General features: G+C 45.7%; 1 protein-coding gene across 1 annotated transcript in view; it reads right to left on the bottom strand.

Moving 5' to 3' along the window:
• Positions 1–20,384, bottom strand: part of LOC129693968 (plexin-D1-like) — a 105,445-nt gene extending 85,061 nt beyond the window's left edge. The window contains exon 1 of the mRNA XM_055630690.1: positions 19,374–20,384. Coding sequence (XP_055486665.1) covers positions 19,374–20,324 — 951 coding nt within the window. The 5' untranslated portion in view covers positions 20,325–20,384. The remainder of the gene's footprint in view (positions 1–19,373) is intronic.
• Between the last annotated feature and the right edge of the window lie 96 nt (positions 20,385–20,480).

Below are 20,480 nucleotides of genomic sequence, written 5' to 3'. Positions count from 1 at the left end.
ATATATCCTTAGCAGTATTAAGGGATATCTGATAGAGTTTCTACACAAACAAAACCCTCCAGTACAACATACACCGGACAGAATATACATGCTTACTAAAAGGGAACTACAAAGATTATTCACTAAAGGGGTAATGGAACAAACCAAACCTGAACAACAGGATTTTGTCTCAAACATATTTATTAGAAATAAGAAAGATGGGGGTTGCCGTATTATTATGGATTTATCAACGCTTCACAATGTTGTGCAATATGTTCATTTTAAAAATGGATACTTTTAGCAGTGCTAAAGAGTTAGTTTTCAGCAGGCTACTTTATGGCAAGTATTGATCTTAAAGATGCTTACTATACAATATCCAACAGAGGGAAAAATTTTAAACCAGCTTTGGTATTGCCGCAACACCAAAATCATAGAGTAATGGCATAGTTGGATGATATACTTATTGTGGGAATAACTTATGAATTGGCATGTTAGGCAGTGGTTGCCACTAAACAATTGTTTGAACAGCTGGGATTCATTATCCATCCACTTAAGTCAAAATTGACACCATTAACACATTTAATATGTTAATGACTTTACTAATAGGGAAAGCCACAGAGTTACAATAGGATTAGAGCACTCAAAATTAATAGAGGCCATTTATTTTTGGCCAATGGAGCTAACAATAGAAGCCATAAAAGAATGGTGGGAACACAATGTTAAGTATTGCTCCAACCCAATAGTTATTCACAACCCGTCTGTGCTATTACAAACAGATGCCAGTGCAATTGATTAGGGTACAACTGATACCATCTCGAGCTATGGGGGAGATGGAATATACAAGAAGCTAACCTACTTAACACAAAGGGTATAAGTACTTAGAAATGTTAAGTGCATTTCATGGGCTAAAATCTTATTGCTCAGGAATGAAACTGCAGCATGTTGGATTGTAGATAGATAATACCTCGGTGGTGGCATATATAAGTCATATGGGTGAAAATATATCAACATCTTGTGATGATTTGGCGAATTCAATTTGGCAATGGTGTGTCCAAAGGAATATTTGGTTATCGGCTACGTATCTACCAGGGATACTAATTCAGTGGCAGACACCAGGTCACAAAAATTTATTGAAAGTACTGAATGGATGTTGGATAGAACGGTATTTGCTGAAATCACAGTAAAGTATGGAAGGCCGGATATTAGATTTGCATCCAGGTTTAAATCACCAGTTACCGAGGTATGTATCATTGGAACCAGATCCTGGGGCAGAAGCTACAGAGGCATTTTCACTGCACTAGGGGGGAAATGCTTCATTTATGTATTTCCTCCTTTTTTCTGCCTAATCAATCGGGTACTAAGGGAAATTCAACAGGAATCGGCATCTGGGATTTCTTAGTACCTGATTGGCTTACCCAACTATGGTTTTCCGTGGTACAGGACATGGTGCTGGAACCATGTATAACTTTAAGACATAGTCCTAAGTTACTGGTGCATCCAGTAACTCAGGATAGCTATCCATGCCATAGTAAATATTGATTTAGTAGGTTGTAGACTCTAAAAGACCGCTACGGGACATGGGGCTATCAAAAAGAACTGTGGACATGATCACAGCAGCACAAAGAAGGTCTACACAAAAACAGTATTTAGGTCATATTAAAAATGGACTAATTACTGCCATAATAACCTTCTGGACCACAGAAATAAGGATGTTCCGGCGGTGCTAGAGTTTTCTCACCAGCCTGCACTATGGAGGACTGAGTTACAGCACTGTGAATAGTGCCAGAAGTGCATTGTCAAGTTATTGGTGGCAAGGAACAGAAAGACAGTCTGTGGGATCACATCCTCTGGTAGTTAAACTTTTAAGAGGCAATTTTAACACCAAGCCACCCAAAACAAGATACAACCAAAATCTGGGATGTAAGTGTGGTCCTGACCATGCTAAGGAATTGGTCGCCGGCTACAGCATTAAATCTGGATAAACTAACTAAGAAATGGTAATGCTGATGGCGCTAGTCACAGCGCAAAGGGTCCAGTTATTGCAAAAAAGTAAGACTGGATGGCTTCACTATGGCGGCAGGAAGTTTGGGTTTTTGTGATCCAGGACCGTATTATTAAACAAAATAGACCAGGATCAGCGGGGCAGGTCATAGAATTGATGGCCTACCCGGAGGACAAACGCCTCTGTATAGTGAAGCACGTTTTGTTATACAGTGAAAGGACAAAGGCTATCAGAGGCAAGGAAATGGCGTTTAATCAGCTATAAGAAACCGTACCGTAGAGTGTAAACTCAGACCATTTCGCGGTGGCTGAAATATGGGTTAAGATAGGCGGGAGTGGACACTAACATATTTAAATCTCACTCCACCAGGGCTGCAGCTACATCCGCAGCAAAACGCCTTGATGTATCCATGGACCAAATCCTCAGGATTGCAGGATGGTTGTCGGAGAAAACGTTTCAGAAATTTTATAACAAACCAGTTAGCAGTATGGGAACGTTTTCGGGGAACATTTTAAGTTCTGTATGATAATTTATCCATGAAGAATACAGGGTTATGATTTGAATTAATTAGATATTATTTATCATTTCCATTAAATAATTGGTATGAATGTTTTGAAATATCATTAACAATTTCTCCCAAACTACCAAGGCAGTTGTGAAGCATGGACTCGTTCCACGGCATGAGGTCACAGAGCTTTGAAATCTTCACGTAGTCACTCACGTGACTCCGAAGTAAAATAGTAAGATTAAACGAGAACTTACCAGTTTGAAGTTTGATCTTTATTTTATGAGGAGGAACGTTGAGGGAATACGTGCCCTCCGCTCCCACCCTCGAATGGTCATATCTTAAACTGGTATCTCTTTAATAATCTTACTATTTTAGGTCATTATAGTGTATCTGTGACCTCACACCGCTGCTTTGAAGGATGACACGCATGCGTCGTAAGCGGGCTTCTTCACGTATTCCCTCAACGTAGTGAGTGATTGCTGATGGTTCATTAGCAGCCAATAGAATGGATATTCCCATTTGATCATATTTTTGCAACAGCAGGAGGCTTGCATAGTGCAGTTTCAGAAGTTATAAAATGTGGTTGAATATGCCTGGATGTTTGCAGATAGAATTCTGAACAGTGTTGCTTGAGGTATTGTCTAACTCAAAGCTGTGGTCCGATTAAGAGCAATGGCCATGTATGCAAGTTAGCATCATGGTGTTAATAACACATGTATTTTCTACTGTTTATGGTTTATCTGTTTAAGTGTTTCACACAGATTAGGTTACTGCATGAAACCACAGAGCTTTGAAGGCTTCACGTAGTCACTCACGTGACTTCAAAATAAAATAGAAAGATTAAACAAGAACTTACCGTTTGAAGTTTGATCTTTATTTTATGAGAAGTTGAAGTGAGGGATTACGTGCCCTCCACTCCCAACCCTGAATCTCATAAAGATCATTCTGTAACTCAATGGTTATTAATCTTTCTATAGTTTAAGTTTGTGCAAGTGGTCTGTGGTTCATACAGTTGCTCTGAAGATTGACGAGCATGCGGGCTGGCGGGCTCGTCATGTAATCCCTCAATTCAACTTCTCATAAAATAAAGATCAAACTTCAAACGGTAAGTTCTTGTTTAATCTTTCTATTATCGACCAGTTAGCCTGACATCGGTGGTGGGGATGATGCTGGAGTCAATAATAAAAGATGAAATATCGGCACATTTGGATAGCAGTAACAGGATCGGTCCGAGTCAGCATGGATTTACGAAGGGGAAATCATGCTTGACTAATCTTCTGGAAATTTTTGAAGATGTAACTAGGAAAATGGACAAGGGATTGTAGTGTACCTGGACTTTCAGAAAGCATTTGATAAGGTCCCACATCAGAGATTAGTGGGCAGAATGAGGGCACATGGTATTAGGGGTAGAGTGTTGACATGGATAGAAAATTGGTTGGCAGACAGGAAACAACGAGTAGGGATTAACGGGTCCCTTTCAGAATGGCAGGCAGTGACTAGTGGGGCACCACAAGGCTCAGTGCTGGGACTGCACCTATTTACAATATACATCAATGATTTAGATGAAGGGATTTAAAGTAACATTAGTAAATTTGCTGATGACTCAAAGCTGGGTGGCAGTGTGAACTGTGAGGAGGATGCTGTGGATAAATATGAAGTTATCCACTTTGGCATAAAAAACCGGAAGGCAGATTATTATCTAAATGGTGTCAAGTTGGGAAAAGGGGAAGTACAATGGCATTTGGGGGTCCTTGTTCATCAGTCAATGAAAGTAAGCATGCAGGTACAGCAGGCAGTGAAGAAAGCGAATGGCATGTTGGCCTTCATAACAAAAGGAGTTGAGTATGAGAGGAAAGAGCTGCCGTTGTACAGGGCCCTAGTGAGACTACACCTGGAGTATTGTGTGCAGTTTTGATCCCATAATTTGAGGAAGAATATTCTTGCTATTGAGGGAAAGCAGCGTAGGCTTACAAGGTTAATTCCCGGGATGTCGGGACAGTCATATGCTGAGAGAAGAGAGTGGCTGAGCTTGTATACTCTGGAATTTAAAAGGATGATAGGATATCTTATTGAAACATATAAGATTATAAAGGGTTTGGACATGCTAGAGGCAGGAAACATGTTCCCGATGTTGGGGGTGTCCAGAACCAGGTACCACAGTTTAAGAATATGTTGAACGGAGATGAGGAAACACTTCTTCACACAGAGAATTGTGAGTCTGTGGAATTCTCTGCCTCAGAGGGCGGTGGAGGCCGGTTCTCTGGATACTTTCAAGAGAGCTAAATGAGGTTCTTAAAGATAGCGGAGTCAGGAGATATGGGGAGAAGGCAGGAATGGGGTACTGGTTGGGGATGATCAGCCATGATCACATTGAATGGTGGAGCTGGCTCGAAGGGCCAAATGGCCTACCCCTGCACCTATTATCTAACTCTTCTTCAACTGCAGTTTAAACGTGGAACCAGAGAGCAGTAGGAATCACAGAGGGGGAGCAGCGAGAGAGACGGTGTTGCAGAACTCTCGTTGGAGCGAAGAAGAGATAGAATCAGGGTCTCGACCCGAAACGTCACCCATTCCTTTTCTCCAGAGATACTGCTTGACATGCTGAGTTACTCCGGCATTTTGTGTCTCTTTCTGAGTCCTGAAGAAGCATATTTGACCTGAAATGTTAGCTTGGTTTGCCTTGGACAGATGCTGCTTGCCTGCTGATTTCTATCATAATTTTTGATTCTGTTGATATTTCAGGTCGCTGTACTTTTGTTAGAATTGAGACGTTAGAAACCAAGCGTGTTAACTATATTACTCTCCCCTTTCTACCTACCAACCCTCCCAATTCCTTTCAACCCCAATCTTTCTTGCACATCCCTAACCTCACCCGTGAATCTGAGTCAAATCACTGCAGTCAAACCAGCTTTTTGTTTCTATCTTCAATAGAAAGGCTGGATTTGTTTTCCCTGGGTAGCAGGCTGTTGAGACGATACCTTCTAAAAATTTATAAAATCAAGAAGGACATAGATAAGGTAAATAACCACAATCTTTTCTGCAGGGTAGCGAAGTCTAAAACTATAGGGAATAGATTTAAGGTGAGAAGGGAATCCTTTTTCCACACAGAGGGTGGTGTGTATTTGGAATGAGTTGCCAGAGCAACTGTAGATACAGGTACAATTACAACATCTGCATTGATGGATACAGCATGGAAAAAAAGCCCTTCAGGCCACTGGGTCCACGCTGACCATTGATCGCCCGTTCACACTAGCGTTATGTTATCCCACTTTTGCATCCACTCCCTACCCACCAGGGGGCAATTAACCTACAAACAGGCATGTCTTTTGTGTGTGGGAGTATAGAAGTTATATAGAATGTATATAGAAGAAACACGTTACTTCTTAAATCTTACCAATATGTTTAAAAACATTTAGTAAAGCTCGCAGATGTCAGCTATTTTTGTGTGCTCAGAAGTCAAGGCCCAAAAAGATGTTATTGGTTAGTTTATTTTGCTTCAGTTAGAACATTATGGTAACTCAGAGATTGGAGATAAAAGGCAAGGGCAGTAAGAAGTTAAAGTTGGTAAAAACATACATGCTAAGCAGCCAAAAATAAGAACTGAAATTATAATAAAACGCTGCATGAAAGTATAGATCAGACAACATTTGGAGAGTGGCATATGTTTAGAGCAGTAGGGAAATAGAAAGGCTTTGAGAAAAGCAACGGAGACCAAAAGTTAGCAGTAAAGTCAGACCTGATAAGAGCAATATAGCTGTCATTAAATGTCAAGCACATAAGAAGGTAAATTAAAGTGCAGACGAAGCAGCTAGAACAGCATCTGGAGGATGATAAGCTGTTATGTCTAGGGTAAGTTTGAATAGATTAAGGTATGAGCACTGTAGTGTCGTTTATGATGAATAAGGTAATTAAGAGGTTTGATAGACCTACAGAGATCAGCTTTGACAACGGATTGTTTTCATTTAGGGAGTAGTCAAGTTGGTGATACAGGCCCTTAGAGTAAAACACAGATTTGGATGTGTTTCCAGAGATTCACCAATCTCTGTGTGAAAAATGTTTTTCTCATCTCGGTCCTAAAAGATTTACCCCTTATCCTTAAACTGTGACCCCTTGTCCTGGACTTCCCCAACATCTGGAACAATCTTCCTGCATCTAGCCTGTCCAACCCCTTAAGAATTTTGTAAGTTTCTATAAGATACCCCCTCAATCTTCTAAAATCTAGCAAGTACAAGCCGTCACAGGCATGGTGGAATGAATAAATGGAACATTGAAGGTTAATATAAATAAGATTTGTGTAATTACAAAGTTGAATTGGATCGATGGTCTGCCATTGGCACTGAAGAGATGTTGCATGCAAACTAACCGAATAACCCACATAGCACCACATGAGATATTTATTGGCCGACCTATGTAAGTGGCACAATGGAGAGGTCCTTACAAGGGACCGAGTTTGGAGATAGAATTTAATAAGTATATGCAACAGTTAATTATGATATACAAGTCTATTTATGAACAGGTAAAGTAAATGCTGTTGGAGGTGGACCCTTTAAACCTGAAGACAAGGTGTATGTATGAGTTTTCCAAACCACCGACCGATGTTCAGGTAGAAGGTTGATATACCTGGTACCATTTCAATCATTACATGAGGGCTGTCCCGCAGGTACGAATAGATAATAGCCCTGAGGTAAGTGAACAAGAGGACATGATTTGAGAATTAAGGGACAGAAGTTTAGGGTTAACTTGAAGGAACTTCTTTACTGAGAGAGTGGCAGCTGTGTGGAATGAGCTTCCAGTGGAAGTGGTGGAGGCAGGTTTGATTTTATCATTTAAAAATAAATTGGATAGGTATATGGACGGGAAAGGAATGGAGGGTTATGGTCTAAGTGCAGGTAGATGGGACTAGGTGGGAGTAAATGTTCGGCAAGGACTAGAAAGGCCAAGGTGGCCTATTTCATTGCTGTCATTGTTATATGGTTAAGATAATGTGAGTTTTTTTTGGAGACATTAGTGACTATGAAATTGGTGTAAATAAGGTCAGAATAAGGGGGTGTTTGTGTACTTTTTGGGGAGCACTTTTTGGGGAGTACTTTTATCTGTAATAATACTAGCCCGGAGGGGTCTTTCACTAAAGCCATGGATAAGTTAAAAACCTAAGGAGTAAGGTTAAACGAAACGCAGGGTTAAGACATCAATTGTGTGGGTGGCTGGAGAGGATGTTGGGGAGAATGGCTGATTCAAAATTGGTCTGACCATTGGGGTTGTACTACATGCAGTGGCAATAATGTGCTGTGTTTTCCCCTGTATTAAGTCCCTCCTGGTGAAAGCTACTGTGAAGCAATTGCCAATGATAACGGGTGCAGACGAATCCAGCCCTAAAGGAAAATGGACCTGGGTGAAAGAATACTACTACGATGAAGAAGAACTGTTAGGAAAATGTTAAATGTAGCCTGTAAGGGAAGCTGGGTCTTTTTTCCTGCCTCACGTAATGGGGGTGGGTTTTTGGCCCAGTTTCGCAAGGAGCCAGAGAAAGAACATTACACAGCATTACGTAAAATTAATTAAACAAGCCTGCATTTTAGGGCTATATGAGTGATTAGACCTGGGGAATGTGTGTCTAGTTTTCTTTGTCTTTTGAGCCTTTTTAAAGTCTCAGAGGAGGAAGTTATATAGAAGTTATATAGAATGTATAGAGAAGAAACACGTTACTTCTTAAATCTTACCAATATGTTTAAAAACATTTAGTAAAGCTCGCAGATGTCAGCTATTTTTGTGTGCTCAGAAGATAGGAACTGAAATTATAATAAAACGCTGCATGAAAGTATAGATCAGAGAACATTTGGAGAGGGACTGAGCTGTACTATCTCTGAATGTTCCAGGCCCAGATTTGTGCAAATTAAAGGTTTCTCATCTTCTTGAAGAATTCTCCATGTCTGTGTCATTTATATCTTTAATTTGAGTAATGTAAACCACGACAGGAGGAAACTGGAGCACCCGGAGGAAACCAATGCGGTCACACGGAGAACATCCACAAAATCCAGATAGACAGCACTCAAGATCAAGATCAAAACCTCAGGTATCTGGCACTGTGACATACTTGGACACGAAATGTACATGGATAGGAAAGGTTTGGAGATATGGACCAGGGATTAGGAGGGAGAGATAGATCAGCCATAATTAAATGGCGGAGTAGACGATGGGCCGAATGCCTAATTCTACTATTATTCCTTATGCCCTTAGACTCTTCGGCCCACCAAGTCCATGCAGACCAGCGATTCCTGCTCACGAACACTATCCTACACATACCAGGGACAATGTGCAATGTTACCAAGCCAATAAACCTAGAAACCTGTGCTCCTTTGGAGTGTGGGAGGAAACCAGAGCCCCCCGAGAAAACCCACGCAGGTCACGGGGAGAACGTACAAACTCAGTGCAGACAGCACCCACAGTCAGGATCAAACCCAGGTCTCTGGTGCTTTAAGGCAGCAACTCTACCACTGCGCCACCATGCCGCCCTTATACTACAAAGTGCTACCATGCCGCCCCTATATCCCACACTCCAAAGACGTAAAGGTTTGTAGGCTAATTGACTTGGCAACATTGTATATCAGGTGTATTCCCAGTATACACTTCTGTAACCTTCATTGAACTAGATTTGATGCCCTGACTTGGCCCTGGTGGAGTGAGGTTACAGATTGTGGTGGTGCACAATTCTAATCTACTGATGGTCCTCACTGATGCTGACATTTCAGTTGTCAGTTCTACCCCATGTGGCACATCTGTACGACCACACATCACATTGAGGGTTTCCTTGGTGTAGAGACGGGATCTTGTCTCCACAGCAACTGTATGGTGTTCAAGAAGGAACTGCAGATGCTGGAAGATCGAAGGTACACAAAAATGCTGGAGAAACTCAGCGGGTGCAGCAGCATCTATGGAGCGAAGGAAATAGGCAACGTTTCGGGCCGAAACCCTTCTTCAGACTGATGGTCTGAAAAGGTGTTCATTCCTTCCAATGCTGTCTAGTTTAGTTTAGTTTAGTGGTACTGCTCTGAAACAGGCCCTCCGGCCCACTGGGTTGCAAAGCAGGGGGAAGGTTGTGAAGGAACCTGATCGAGGCATCTCACATCAGAACATGTGCAGACAGGGCTGGTAAAGAGGAACTGGAAACTGTTCTGTCAGTAGAGAGGTCAAGAACTAAAGGATGTGGAATGTTGGTGATGTGCAAAAAAATCCAAAAGGGATGCACATGTTAAAAATATTTCACACAGCAAGTGCTGGGGATCTTGCACGCCGGGGGTAGTAATGGATGCAGAGACTTCCTTGGAGGTGGTTTCACAGGTAGATAGGATGGTCAAAAGGCTTTTGGCCCATTAGCCTTCATCAGTCAAAGTATTGAGTATAGAAGTTGGGATGTCATGTTGCAGTTGTATAAGATGTTGGTGGGACTACATTTAGAGTATTGTGTTCAGTTTTGGGCACCATGTATAGAAAATATATTGTTATGTTGGAAAGCGTGCAGAGAAGATTTACAAAGATGTTGCCAGGACTTGAGGGTCTGAGCAATAGGGAGAGGTTGCTTAGGCTGGGACGCTATTCCTTGGAGCACAGGAGGACGAGGGTGATCTTATTGAGGTGTATGAAATCATTAGATGAATAGATCAAGTAGATGCCCACTCTCTTGCCCAGAGTAGGGGAATCGGGAACCAGAGGACATAGGTTTTAGGTGAAAGGAAAAAGATTTGATATGAATCTGAGGAGTAACCTTTTCACAAAAAGGGTGGTGGCTGTTTGGAATGAGATGCCAGAGGAGTTCGTTGAGGCAGGTACTATCGCAACATTTAAGAAACAATTAGACAGGTGCATGGAGAGAGGGATATGGGCCAAACGCAGGCAGGTGGGACTAGTGGAGATGGGACATGTTGGGCGGCGTGGGCAAGTTGGGCCGAAGGGCCTGTGCTAATGCTGGATGATTGCTCGACTCTGATTCCAACCTGGCACTCAAAGAGGCAGCGCAGAGACAGACAAAAGAAAACCATGCAGATCTATGGTGAGAGGAGAGAGAGGAAACCAGGTGAAGTGCTTTAGTACAGAGTTGGAATGGACTTCATGGGTAGCATATTCATAAGATCATAAGATGTTCTTCCATTCTATGATTTACAAATTCTCATCTGTTGCAAAGACAAATCTTGACCAGTATTGGAGATTATTTCCTATCATTTCTGCACATTATCTGAGCACAAATAAGCATTTGTAGTTGCTATGAAATGGGTGACCAAACGGGTACTTGATTACGTTGATGGTCTTCGGTATCTCTTCCTAATAAAACTCTGAACCAAAGCAAAGCAGCTCTGGGTCTTTTAGACTTTAGATATACAGTGTGGACACAGGCTCTTCAGCCCAGAGTCCGCGATTACCCTATACAATAGCAGTGGACTACACACTAGGGATAACTTAACCGAAAGCAATTAACCTACAAACCTGTACGTCTTTGGAGTGCGGGAGGAAACCAGTGAACCCGGAGAAAACCCACGCAGGTCACATGGAGAACGTACAAACTCCGTACAGACAGCATCCATAATCAGGATCAAACCTGGGTGTCTGGGGCTGTGAGGCAGCAACTACCACTGTGCCACTGTACTGCTCGCATCTGTAAATACTAGGAGATACATACTGGCTGTATTTAATTATGGGGTGCAATCTAATGCATCACTAAGGGTGCAGCTGAATCATCAGCGTAGTGTCACCTGAGAATAAACATCCCTGCAGAGATTTCCATCTCTGCCCTTTGTCTCTCAGTCTTTTGTCTTCTTCCAATCTCTGGCTTTCGTTCACCCATCTGACAATCAAAATCCCTCTAACCTGTATCCACCTATCACTTGCCAGACTTTGTCCTGGCCCCACCTCTCTCCTAAGTTCTAGGAGCAGTATTTGGCCATTCAGCCCATCGTCCACTCCGCCATTCAATCATGGCAGATTTATCTTTCCCTCTCAACCCCATTCTCCTGCCTTCTCCCCATAACCCCTTCTTACTCACTCCACTGGACCCCACAGTCCTGCAAGTTTTCCTTCCAGATCTACATAGGAACCTTCTACATAGAATAGTACAGCACAGGACCAGGCCTTTCGGCCCACAGCGTTGGTGTTGAACATGATGCTTTGTTAAACCGACCTCATCTGCCTGTACATGATCCATGTCCCTATGTTCCTTGTACTCCCATGTGGCTATCTAAAAGCATCTTATATGCTACCATATCAAAAGCCTTTTAAAATCCATGTATACAACATCCACTGCCCAGCATTCATCAATCTCCCTTGTCACTTCCTCAAAAACTTCAATCAAGTTAGTGTGACACGACCCGTTGCATACAAAGCCATGTTGGCAATCCCTGAAGTGTCCACTCTCCACCAAAAGGGAATGCTAGCTTTCTACTGGCAGTATTTCCCTTGTCACGGCAATCCAGGCACTCCACTTACTGGGTGAAAACGTGTTTCCTCATCTCAATTAGAACATAGAACAGCACAGCACAGGAGCAGGCCCTTCAGCTGAAAATGTGTGTGCTGAATCTGATGCCAAGATATACTGTGTAAGAAGGAACTGCAGATGGTGGTTTAAACCGATGATAGACACAAAAAGCTGGCGTAACTCAGCAAGACTATTGTCTATTGAGACAGGCAGCAACTCTGGAGAGAAGGAATGGGTGACATTTCGGGTCGAGACCCTTCTTCAGACTGGTTAGGGATAAGAGAAATGAGAGATTTAGACAATGAATTTAGACAATGAATGAAAGACATGCAAAAAAGTAACAGGAAACAGGCCATTGTAAGCCATATGGATGAAAATGAGAAGCTCGTGCAACTTGGGTGGGGGAGAGATATAGCGAGAGAGAGAGCGAGAGGAGGAATGCCGGGGCTACCTGAAGTGAGAGAAATCAATATTCATACCACTAGGTTGTAAGCTGCCCAAGTGAAATATGAGATGCTGTTCCTCCAATTTGCTTTTAGCCTCACTCTGACAATGGAGGAGACCGAAAGGTCCGTGCGGGAATGGGGAGAATTAAAGTGTCCAGCAACCGGGAGATCAGGTTGGTTTACATGGGCTGAGTGAAGGTGTTCCGTGAAATGGTTGCCCAGTCTGTGTTAGGTCTCGCCGATGTATAAAAGTCCACATTTTGAACAATGGACACAGTAGGTGAGTTGGAGGAGGTGCAAGTGAACCTCTGCCTAATCTGAAAGGACTGTCAGGGTCACTGGACAGAGTCGAGGGAGGAGGTATAACGACAGGTGTTGCATCTTGTGCGGTTGCAGGGGAAAGTACCTGGGGAGGCGGTGATTCGGGTGGGAAGGGTTGAGTTAACCAGGGAGTTGCGGAGGGAAGGGTCTCTATGAAAGGCGGAAAGGGATAAAGATGGGAAAAAGAGGCTAATGGTGGGATCTCGTTGGACGTAGCGGAAATTTCGGAGGATTATGTGTTGTATGCGACAGCTGATGGGGTGGGAAGGTAAGGACTAGGGGGACTCTGTCTCTGTTGTGATGAGGGGTAGCAAGGGCGGAGCTGCAGGGTACTGAGGAGATACGAGTGAGGGCCTCATCAATGATGGGAGAGGGGAACCCCCGTTATCTAAAGAATTAGGACATCTTGGATGTTCTAGTATGGAACACCGCATCTTGGGTGCAGATTGCAAGTAGGGAATAGAGTCTTTGAAGGAAGCAGGGTGGGAAGAAGTGTAGTCGATATAGTTGTGGGAGTCAGTGGGTTTGCAATAGTCTATTTCCTATGATGGAGACTGAGATCGAGAAAGGGGAGGGAGGTGTCGGAGATGGTCCAAGTAAATTTGAGTGCAGGATAAAAATTGGTGTTGAAGTTGATGAAGTCCATGAGTTCTGCATGGGTGCAGGAGGTAGCATCGATGCAGTCATCAATGTGACGAGATAGATTTTGGGGATAGACGATAGACAATAGACAATAGACCATAGGTGCAGGAGAAGGCCATTTGGCCCGTTGAACCAGCAGCGCCATTCAATGTGATCATGGCTGAACATCCCCAATCAGTACTCCATTCCTGCCTTCTCCCCATATCCCCTGACTGCTGTTTTTTAAAGACCCCTATCTAGCTCTCTCTTGAAAGCATCCAGAGAACCGGCCTCCACCGCCCTCTGAGGCAGAGAATTCCACAGACTCACCACTCTCTTAGAAAAAGTGTTTCATCCGTTCTAAATGGATTACTCCTTATTCTTAAACTGTAGCCCCTGGTTCTGGACTCCCCCAACATCAGGAACATGTTTCCTGCCTCTAGTGTGTCCAAACCCTTAACAATCTTATATGTTTCAATGAGATCACCTCTCATCTTTCTAAACTCCAGAGTGTACAAGCCCAGCTGCTCCATTCTCTCAGCATATGACAGTCCCGCCATCCCGGGAATTAACCTTGTAAACCTACGCTGCACTCCCTCAATAGCAAGAGTGCCCTTCCTCAAATTAGGGGACCAAAACTGCACACAATACTCCAGGTGTAGTCTCACTAGGGCTCTGTACAACTGCAGAAGGACCTATTTGCTCCTATATTCGATTCTTCTTGTTATAAAGGCCAACATGCCATTCGCTTTCTTCACTGCCTGCTGTATCTGCATGCTTACAGGGCTCTCGCTTAACTTTTTTTCCCTGTTGCCAGCCGGGCAACCTTGGCAGTTTTTTAGGTTGCCAAATGACAGTTTAGGTAGTCATTTAAGACAGTTTGCATGACGCTTGCGATAATGTGTTCGGACGAATTGTGTAGTTATCAGTCGGAATTATACTCAATGAAGCATTCACATATTATTTCTGCTTCAAATAAAGTCACAAACTAAACATATTCACCAATCAAGACATGATATATCCCACAATATCACGCAACAATATTATAAGACAGTATCTCAACTCATTTTACACATTGCAATTAATGCAATTTCTATTAGTTCTTTCCACTGCCAAACAAAAATGTGGTTGGATTGTTCAACGTATGATCAACCTGTGTCAATAACTCCTGGATCATGGTAACATATATGCGTATGTATAGTTGTGAATGTTGCTCATTAAATAACTACAGTACTGATACTCCATATTAAGAGCATTGATTTGCCGTTAAAATGAATTATGTAATAACGTGTCAACGGCAGCAGTGACAATCGAACACTGCGGTTTTAATGTTCCACTTATTCACCATTTAATTAATCCATCTTTATGGATTAAAACAAATAATAACATTGGGAATTAAAACACATTTGATTGCATTCCGTTATCAAACATAGTCAATGTCCGATCTGAAGACATTCCCAGGACAATAGGGTCGGGGTGGGAGTGAATTAGTACATGTTGGTTGGAGTAGGTAAAATTGTGAGGGGAGAGCACGGGGGATGTCAGTGGTGTTGAATGGGGGGGTCAGTACGGGATGGATGGGGGTAGACAAAAATGCTGGAGAAACTCAGCGGGTGAGGCAGCACCTATGGAGTGAAGGAAATAGGCAACGTTTCGGGTCGAGATCCTTCTTCAGACTGTTCATCCCATTCTTCTTGAATGGGAGGATCAGTACAGGATTGGTGGGGGGGGGGGGGGGGAGATCAGCGCAGGATGAATGGGGGGGGGGGTGTCAGTACAGTGTGGATCGGAGGGTCTGTGCAGGATGAATAGCGGATCACTACAGGATGAATAAGGGGAAGGTGCAGGGTAAATGGAGGGTGGGTCAGTACAGGATGGATGGGAAAGGGGTAAGTACGGGTGGTTTGGGGAACCAGTGTAGGGTGGATGGGGGGGGGCAAGAGAATCAATGCGAGGTTGATAGGGTGATCAGCGCAGGATGAATAGATTGGGGGGGAGATGGGGACGGGAGCACAGGGGATGTCAGTGAGGACTGAATAGAGGCTGGAATGGGGATCAGTGCGGGACATAGAGGAGAGGTCCCAGGATGGGGGAGGGGTGGGGTAGAGGGGGCGTACAAGAGAGAGAGAGAGAGGAGGGGAGGGCGAGGTGGAGAGGAAGGAAGGTCAGCGCTCCTCGGACAACATCGCCCCGCTGCCTTGGCCGTTGGGAACTCCTTGCCACCGCCTCCCTCCTCCGCCAGCTAACAGCAAGGTGCGGGGCCGAGCGGTGCAGCTCAAAGATCCTATAGCTATAGGATCTATGGTGCAGCTGCTTCAAAAGTGTCTGAGCGAATGACGGGTCCCGCACAGCAGCAGCGGCGGCCACGACAGCGACAACGACTACGATAGCGGCTCCATCACCTCCTCCTCCCGCACCCCGCCCGCCCTGATAAGGGCCGCTGCGTGCAAACCCGCTAACAGCGCGCTTTTAAAACAAACCCTTCCCGCACACCGAGGCCTCCCCCTCCCTCCATCCTCTTCCCAGCCTCGGCGTGCGGGAGGGTTTGTATTGAAAGTGCGTCGTTAGCGGGTTTGCACGCAGCGGCCCTTATCAGGGTGGGCGGGGTGCGAGAGGAGGAGGTGATGGAGCCGCTATCGCAGCCGCTGCTGCTGCTGTTCGGGGCCCGTCATTCGCTGAGACCCTTCCTCACCCCGCACCTAGTATCTTTCCCACACAATACAGCCATCACCGCTGACACAAAATTCCTTTTCTCCAGAGATGCAGCCTGAACTGCGGAGTTACTCCAGCTTTTTGTGTCTCTCTTTGGTACAAACCAGTTTCTGGTTGCCAAGCCGGGAAAAATTACTCGGTATTTAGGTTGCCCGGCGGCGTTTTGAGTGGTCAGTGGCACCCGGGCAACCGTTAATTTCGAGCCCTGGCTTACTTTCATAGACTTATGTACAAGGGCCAGTGCCAGTGTATGCCTGGAACAGTGATTGTTCAACGTACCCTACAAAGAGGCAGGCATAGCTGGGGCCCGTGCGGGTGCCCATAGCTACGACTTGGACTTTGAGGAAGTGGGAGTAGTCAAAGGAGAAGTTGTTGAGGGCGAGGACCAGCTCCACTAGGCAGAGTAGAGTGTTAGTGGAAGGAAATTGGATGGTTCTGCGGTTGAGGAAGAAACAGAAGGATTTAAGGTCTTCCTGGTGAGGGATGGAGGTGTAGAGTGACTGAACATCCATTGTAAAGATGAGGGAGTGGGGGCTCGGAGAGTGGAAATCATTAAAGAGACAAACGGGAGAGATTGGACCAGGGGGGATAGGATGGAGTTGAGGTACGTGGGAATCATTTCCGTGGGACAGGAGCAGGCAGAAACAATGGGTCTGCCAGGGCAGTTGTGTTTGTGGATTTTGGGGAGAAGATAAAGACGGGCTGTGCGGGGCTGGGGAACAATAAGGTTAGAAGCTGTGGAGGGCAGACAGTCAGAAGTGATGAAATCAGTAATGGTGTTTGAGATTAACGACTGGTGCTCATCTGTTGGATCATGGTCCAAGGATCAGTAGGAGAAGGTGTCTGAGACTTGTCGCCTGGCCTCAGCCCGGTAGAGGTCAGCGAACAGACTACCTTGTCGGTGGGTTTGATTGTAATGTCAGGGTTGCTGCAGAGTGAGCGGTGGGCTGTACGTTCAGAGGGGGTAAGGTTGGAGTAGGGGAGTGGAAAGGTTATACTAATATCATCTGCCTGCACGTAATCCTTATCCCTCCATTCCCTGCATTCCGTGCCCATCGAAAAGCCCCTTAAATGTCACCATCATATCTGCCCCCACCACCACCCCTGGCAGCGTGTTCCCAACACCCACCACCCTCTGTGTACAAAACTCGCCCACCACATCTCATGTACACCTCAATAAGGCCACTTCTCAGTCTCCTACACTCCAAATAAAAAAGTTGCAGTCTATCTAAACTTTCCTTATAACCCAAGCCTGAAAATCCAGGGAGCATCTGGGTGAATCTTATCTGCACCCTTTCCTGCCTATAGCCGGGTGATTAGAAATGCACACAATACAACAAGATTGGTCTTGCCAACAACTTTACACTCAATACTCTTTCCAATATAGGCGAGCGTGCCAAACACCTTCTTCCCCATCTTGTTCTACTAATTCACCACCTTCTGAGTTTGAAGAAGGGTCTCGACCCGAAGCGTCGCCCATTCCTTCTCTCCAGAGATTCTGCCTGTCCCGCTGAGTTACTCCAGCATTTTGTGTCCATCTTCAGTGTAAACCAGCATCTGCAGTTTCTTCCTACACATTCATGGAACCTTGTGCCTGTATTTCTAGAGCACCCCCTCACAGCTCAGAGTTTGGACCACGCCCCTTCCCCCACTGGGCACAGTGATTGGACCATATCTGCACGAGCCTCTGCAGTTTCTTTGACTCAGCTTCCCCCAAGGTCCAAGGATGTACTTGATGGGGCTCTGCAGACTTATCCAGCTCACTGCTCTCTAAAGCCACCAATACCGACTCTTTGGTAATCCGTATACGACCCAAGACATCACAACGCTCATGCCTCAATTCCTTAACTTCTGTAATCTAGCTTTCGGTAAAAACGGATGAGAAATACTTAGTGTCTCCTGGAGCTATACACAAAGATGACCATCCTCCAGTTTCTCCTCTAAAGATGTTTGCAAAGTCAAATCTACACTTATCTCTCCTTCCATTCTTTAAGAGTCTGGAAAGGATTTTACCTCTCCCTAGTGATATGTCCACTTCAACAGATAAAACATAGAACAGTACAGCACCAGAACAGGCCCTTCAGCCCACAATGTCTGTGCTGAACATGATGCCAAGACCAACTTCCACCTGCCTGCATATGACCCATATCCCTCCCGATTCAGATTCAATCTCTATTGTCATTGTGCAGTGTACAGTACAGAGACAATGAAATGCAGTTAGCATCTTCCCAGAAGAGCGAACATAGAATATTGAGCAATAAATATATATACATACATACAGTAGTAGTGGTGCAATTTTTCTGGGGGAAGGAGTGTCCGGGGGGAAGGGGTGACTGGCAATCACCAAGGTGCAGAGTTAAGTAGTGTAACAGCCGCAGGGAAGAAGCTGTTCCTGGACCTACTGGTCCGGCAACGGAGAGACCTGTAGCGTCTCCCGGATGGGAGGAGGGTAAACAGTCTGTGGCTGGGGTGAGAGCAGTCCTTGGCGATGCTGAGCGCCCTCCGCAGACAGCGCTTGCTTTGGACAGACTCAATGGAGGGGAGTGAGGAACCGGTGATGCGTTGGGCAATTTTCACCACCCTCTGCAGTGCTTTCTGGTCGGAGACAGAGCAGTTGCCATACCATACTGTGATACAGTTGGTAAGGATGCACTCGATGGTAGAAGTTCACCAGAATCTGAGGAGACAGATGGACCTTCTTTAGTCTTCCCAGGAAGAAGAGATGATGGTGACCCTTCTTGACCAGTGTTGAGGTATTGTGGATCCAAGAGAGGTCATCGGAGATGTTGATCCCCAGAAACCTGAAGCTGGAAACACGCTCCACCTCCGTCCCGTTAATATGGATGGGGATGTGCGTGCCGCCCCTAGACCTTCTGAAGTACAAGTAAGTAGATTATCGCTAGTTCGCAAATTCTCGGGAGACAAGGGGCGTCGCGATGTGCCCGCGCTGCCACCATTTTTATTTTTCCATTCCCTGTGCTGATCCAAAAGCCTCTTAAACATCACTATGGTATCTGCCTCCGCCACTACCTCTGACAGTGTTACGGGCACTCACCACTCTGTGTAAAAACCTTGCTCCGCATACCTTCTTTAAACATTGCCCTTCTCACCTTAAACCTATGCCCTCTAATATTTGATATTTCCATTCTTAGAAGTGGGTGATGGGCTGACCTTCGGGTCGGAATCCTTCTTCAGACACTGAAGGTAAGTGAATCAGTAGGACAAGGTGTTGAAACGTCACCCATTCCTTCCCCCCAGAGAAGTTGCCCGTCCCGCTGAGTCACTGCAGCATTTTGTGTCTATCTTCCAAGCAAAACGTACCTTTTTGACGGCGTTGAAGCGCCCCAACTCGAAGAGGCAGAGCGCATTGTGTTGCGGCTGTTCCTGGCGAGAGAGCACAGCGGCCAGGAAGGACTGGGAGCCGGCGGTGCTGACCAGGGCAGACGACAAGACCTGGAGGGGCCCACTCCCAGCTAAGCTGCAGGAGACGCTGACCAGAACGCCTTGCCTGACGTTAGGAACATTGGCGAAGACGACTTTGGCGTTGGCTGCATTGACTGAGATGTAGATTGCGCCGTTAAGGTGGAAACCCTGCACGAATTGGTGCTCCTCGGAGGTTGGCAGGTCTACGGCCGGCTCTGGATATTCGGTATCGTAGTTGAGGAAGAGGCTCCCGGTCACTGGGCCCTCCAGAGACCTTAATAAGATGCGGGTTTCCTTGATCTCGTAGTAGCTACTATCGCCCTTGCAGCCGGCGGGGATGAACCTGCTGTCCACGCCCGTGGAGGTGACGGCGGTCAGCATGTGGGTCGAGTTGTTGATAGGCAACGGGAACGCCAGGGTGGAGGCCCTCAAGTCCAGTGTGGCCACTCGGCCCATCGCGTTCTGCTGGGAATCGCTGATGTTGCTGAGCTGGCGCACCTCGCAGGCGCCGCCCCTCACGGTGCCGCAGGTGATGAGATATCCGTGGTCCTCGTCCACCACCAAGACGCGGTTGACATTGGTGGTGTTGGTCCAGCGCTGGCAGCAGCCCTGGCTCTTCTCACATGGTCCGTCCAGACGCGGGCCGGTGCGGACCCAGCCCTCCAGCACCAGTCCCCGGGTGAACTGGTGCAAGGAGTTGTTACTGGCCACGAACACCCTGCCGCCCCCCCGGCTGCTCATGGCCATGTTGTTGGTGCTGCTCTCGAAGCGGTAGCTGATCTCCTCGGCCCGGGCGAGCAGGAGGCTGGAGAGCAGGAGGCAGATCCGCAGAGCCTGTGCATGATGCATGAATGCGAGATGTGTCCAACACCAGGGCTACAAGCGCCCCGCTTCCATACTGTGTGCGCTCACAACTCACACTGTGCAATGGCAACAACTTGCACGACGCGAGCGCCCGCTTCCTTTTCCGTTTGAATTTTCCTGCTGGTATTTTTTTTCACTAGG

This window comes from Leucoraja erinacea, unplaced genomic scaffold (genome assembly GCF_028641065.1).
Source record: "Leucoraja erinacea ecotype New England unplaced genomic scaffold, Leri_hhj_1 Leri_507S, whole genome shotgun sequence".
Lineage (NCBI taxonomy): Eukaryota > Metazoa > Chordata > Chondrichthyes > Rajiformes > Rajidae > Leucoraja > Leucoraja erinaceus.
Note: the sequence above shows the minus strand (reverse complement) of the source record. Positions and strands in the feature narration are given on the sequence as shown.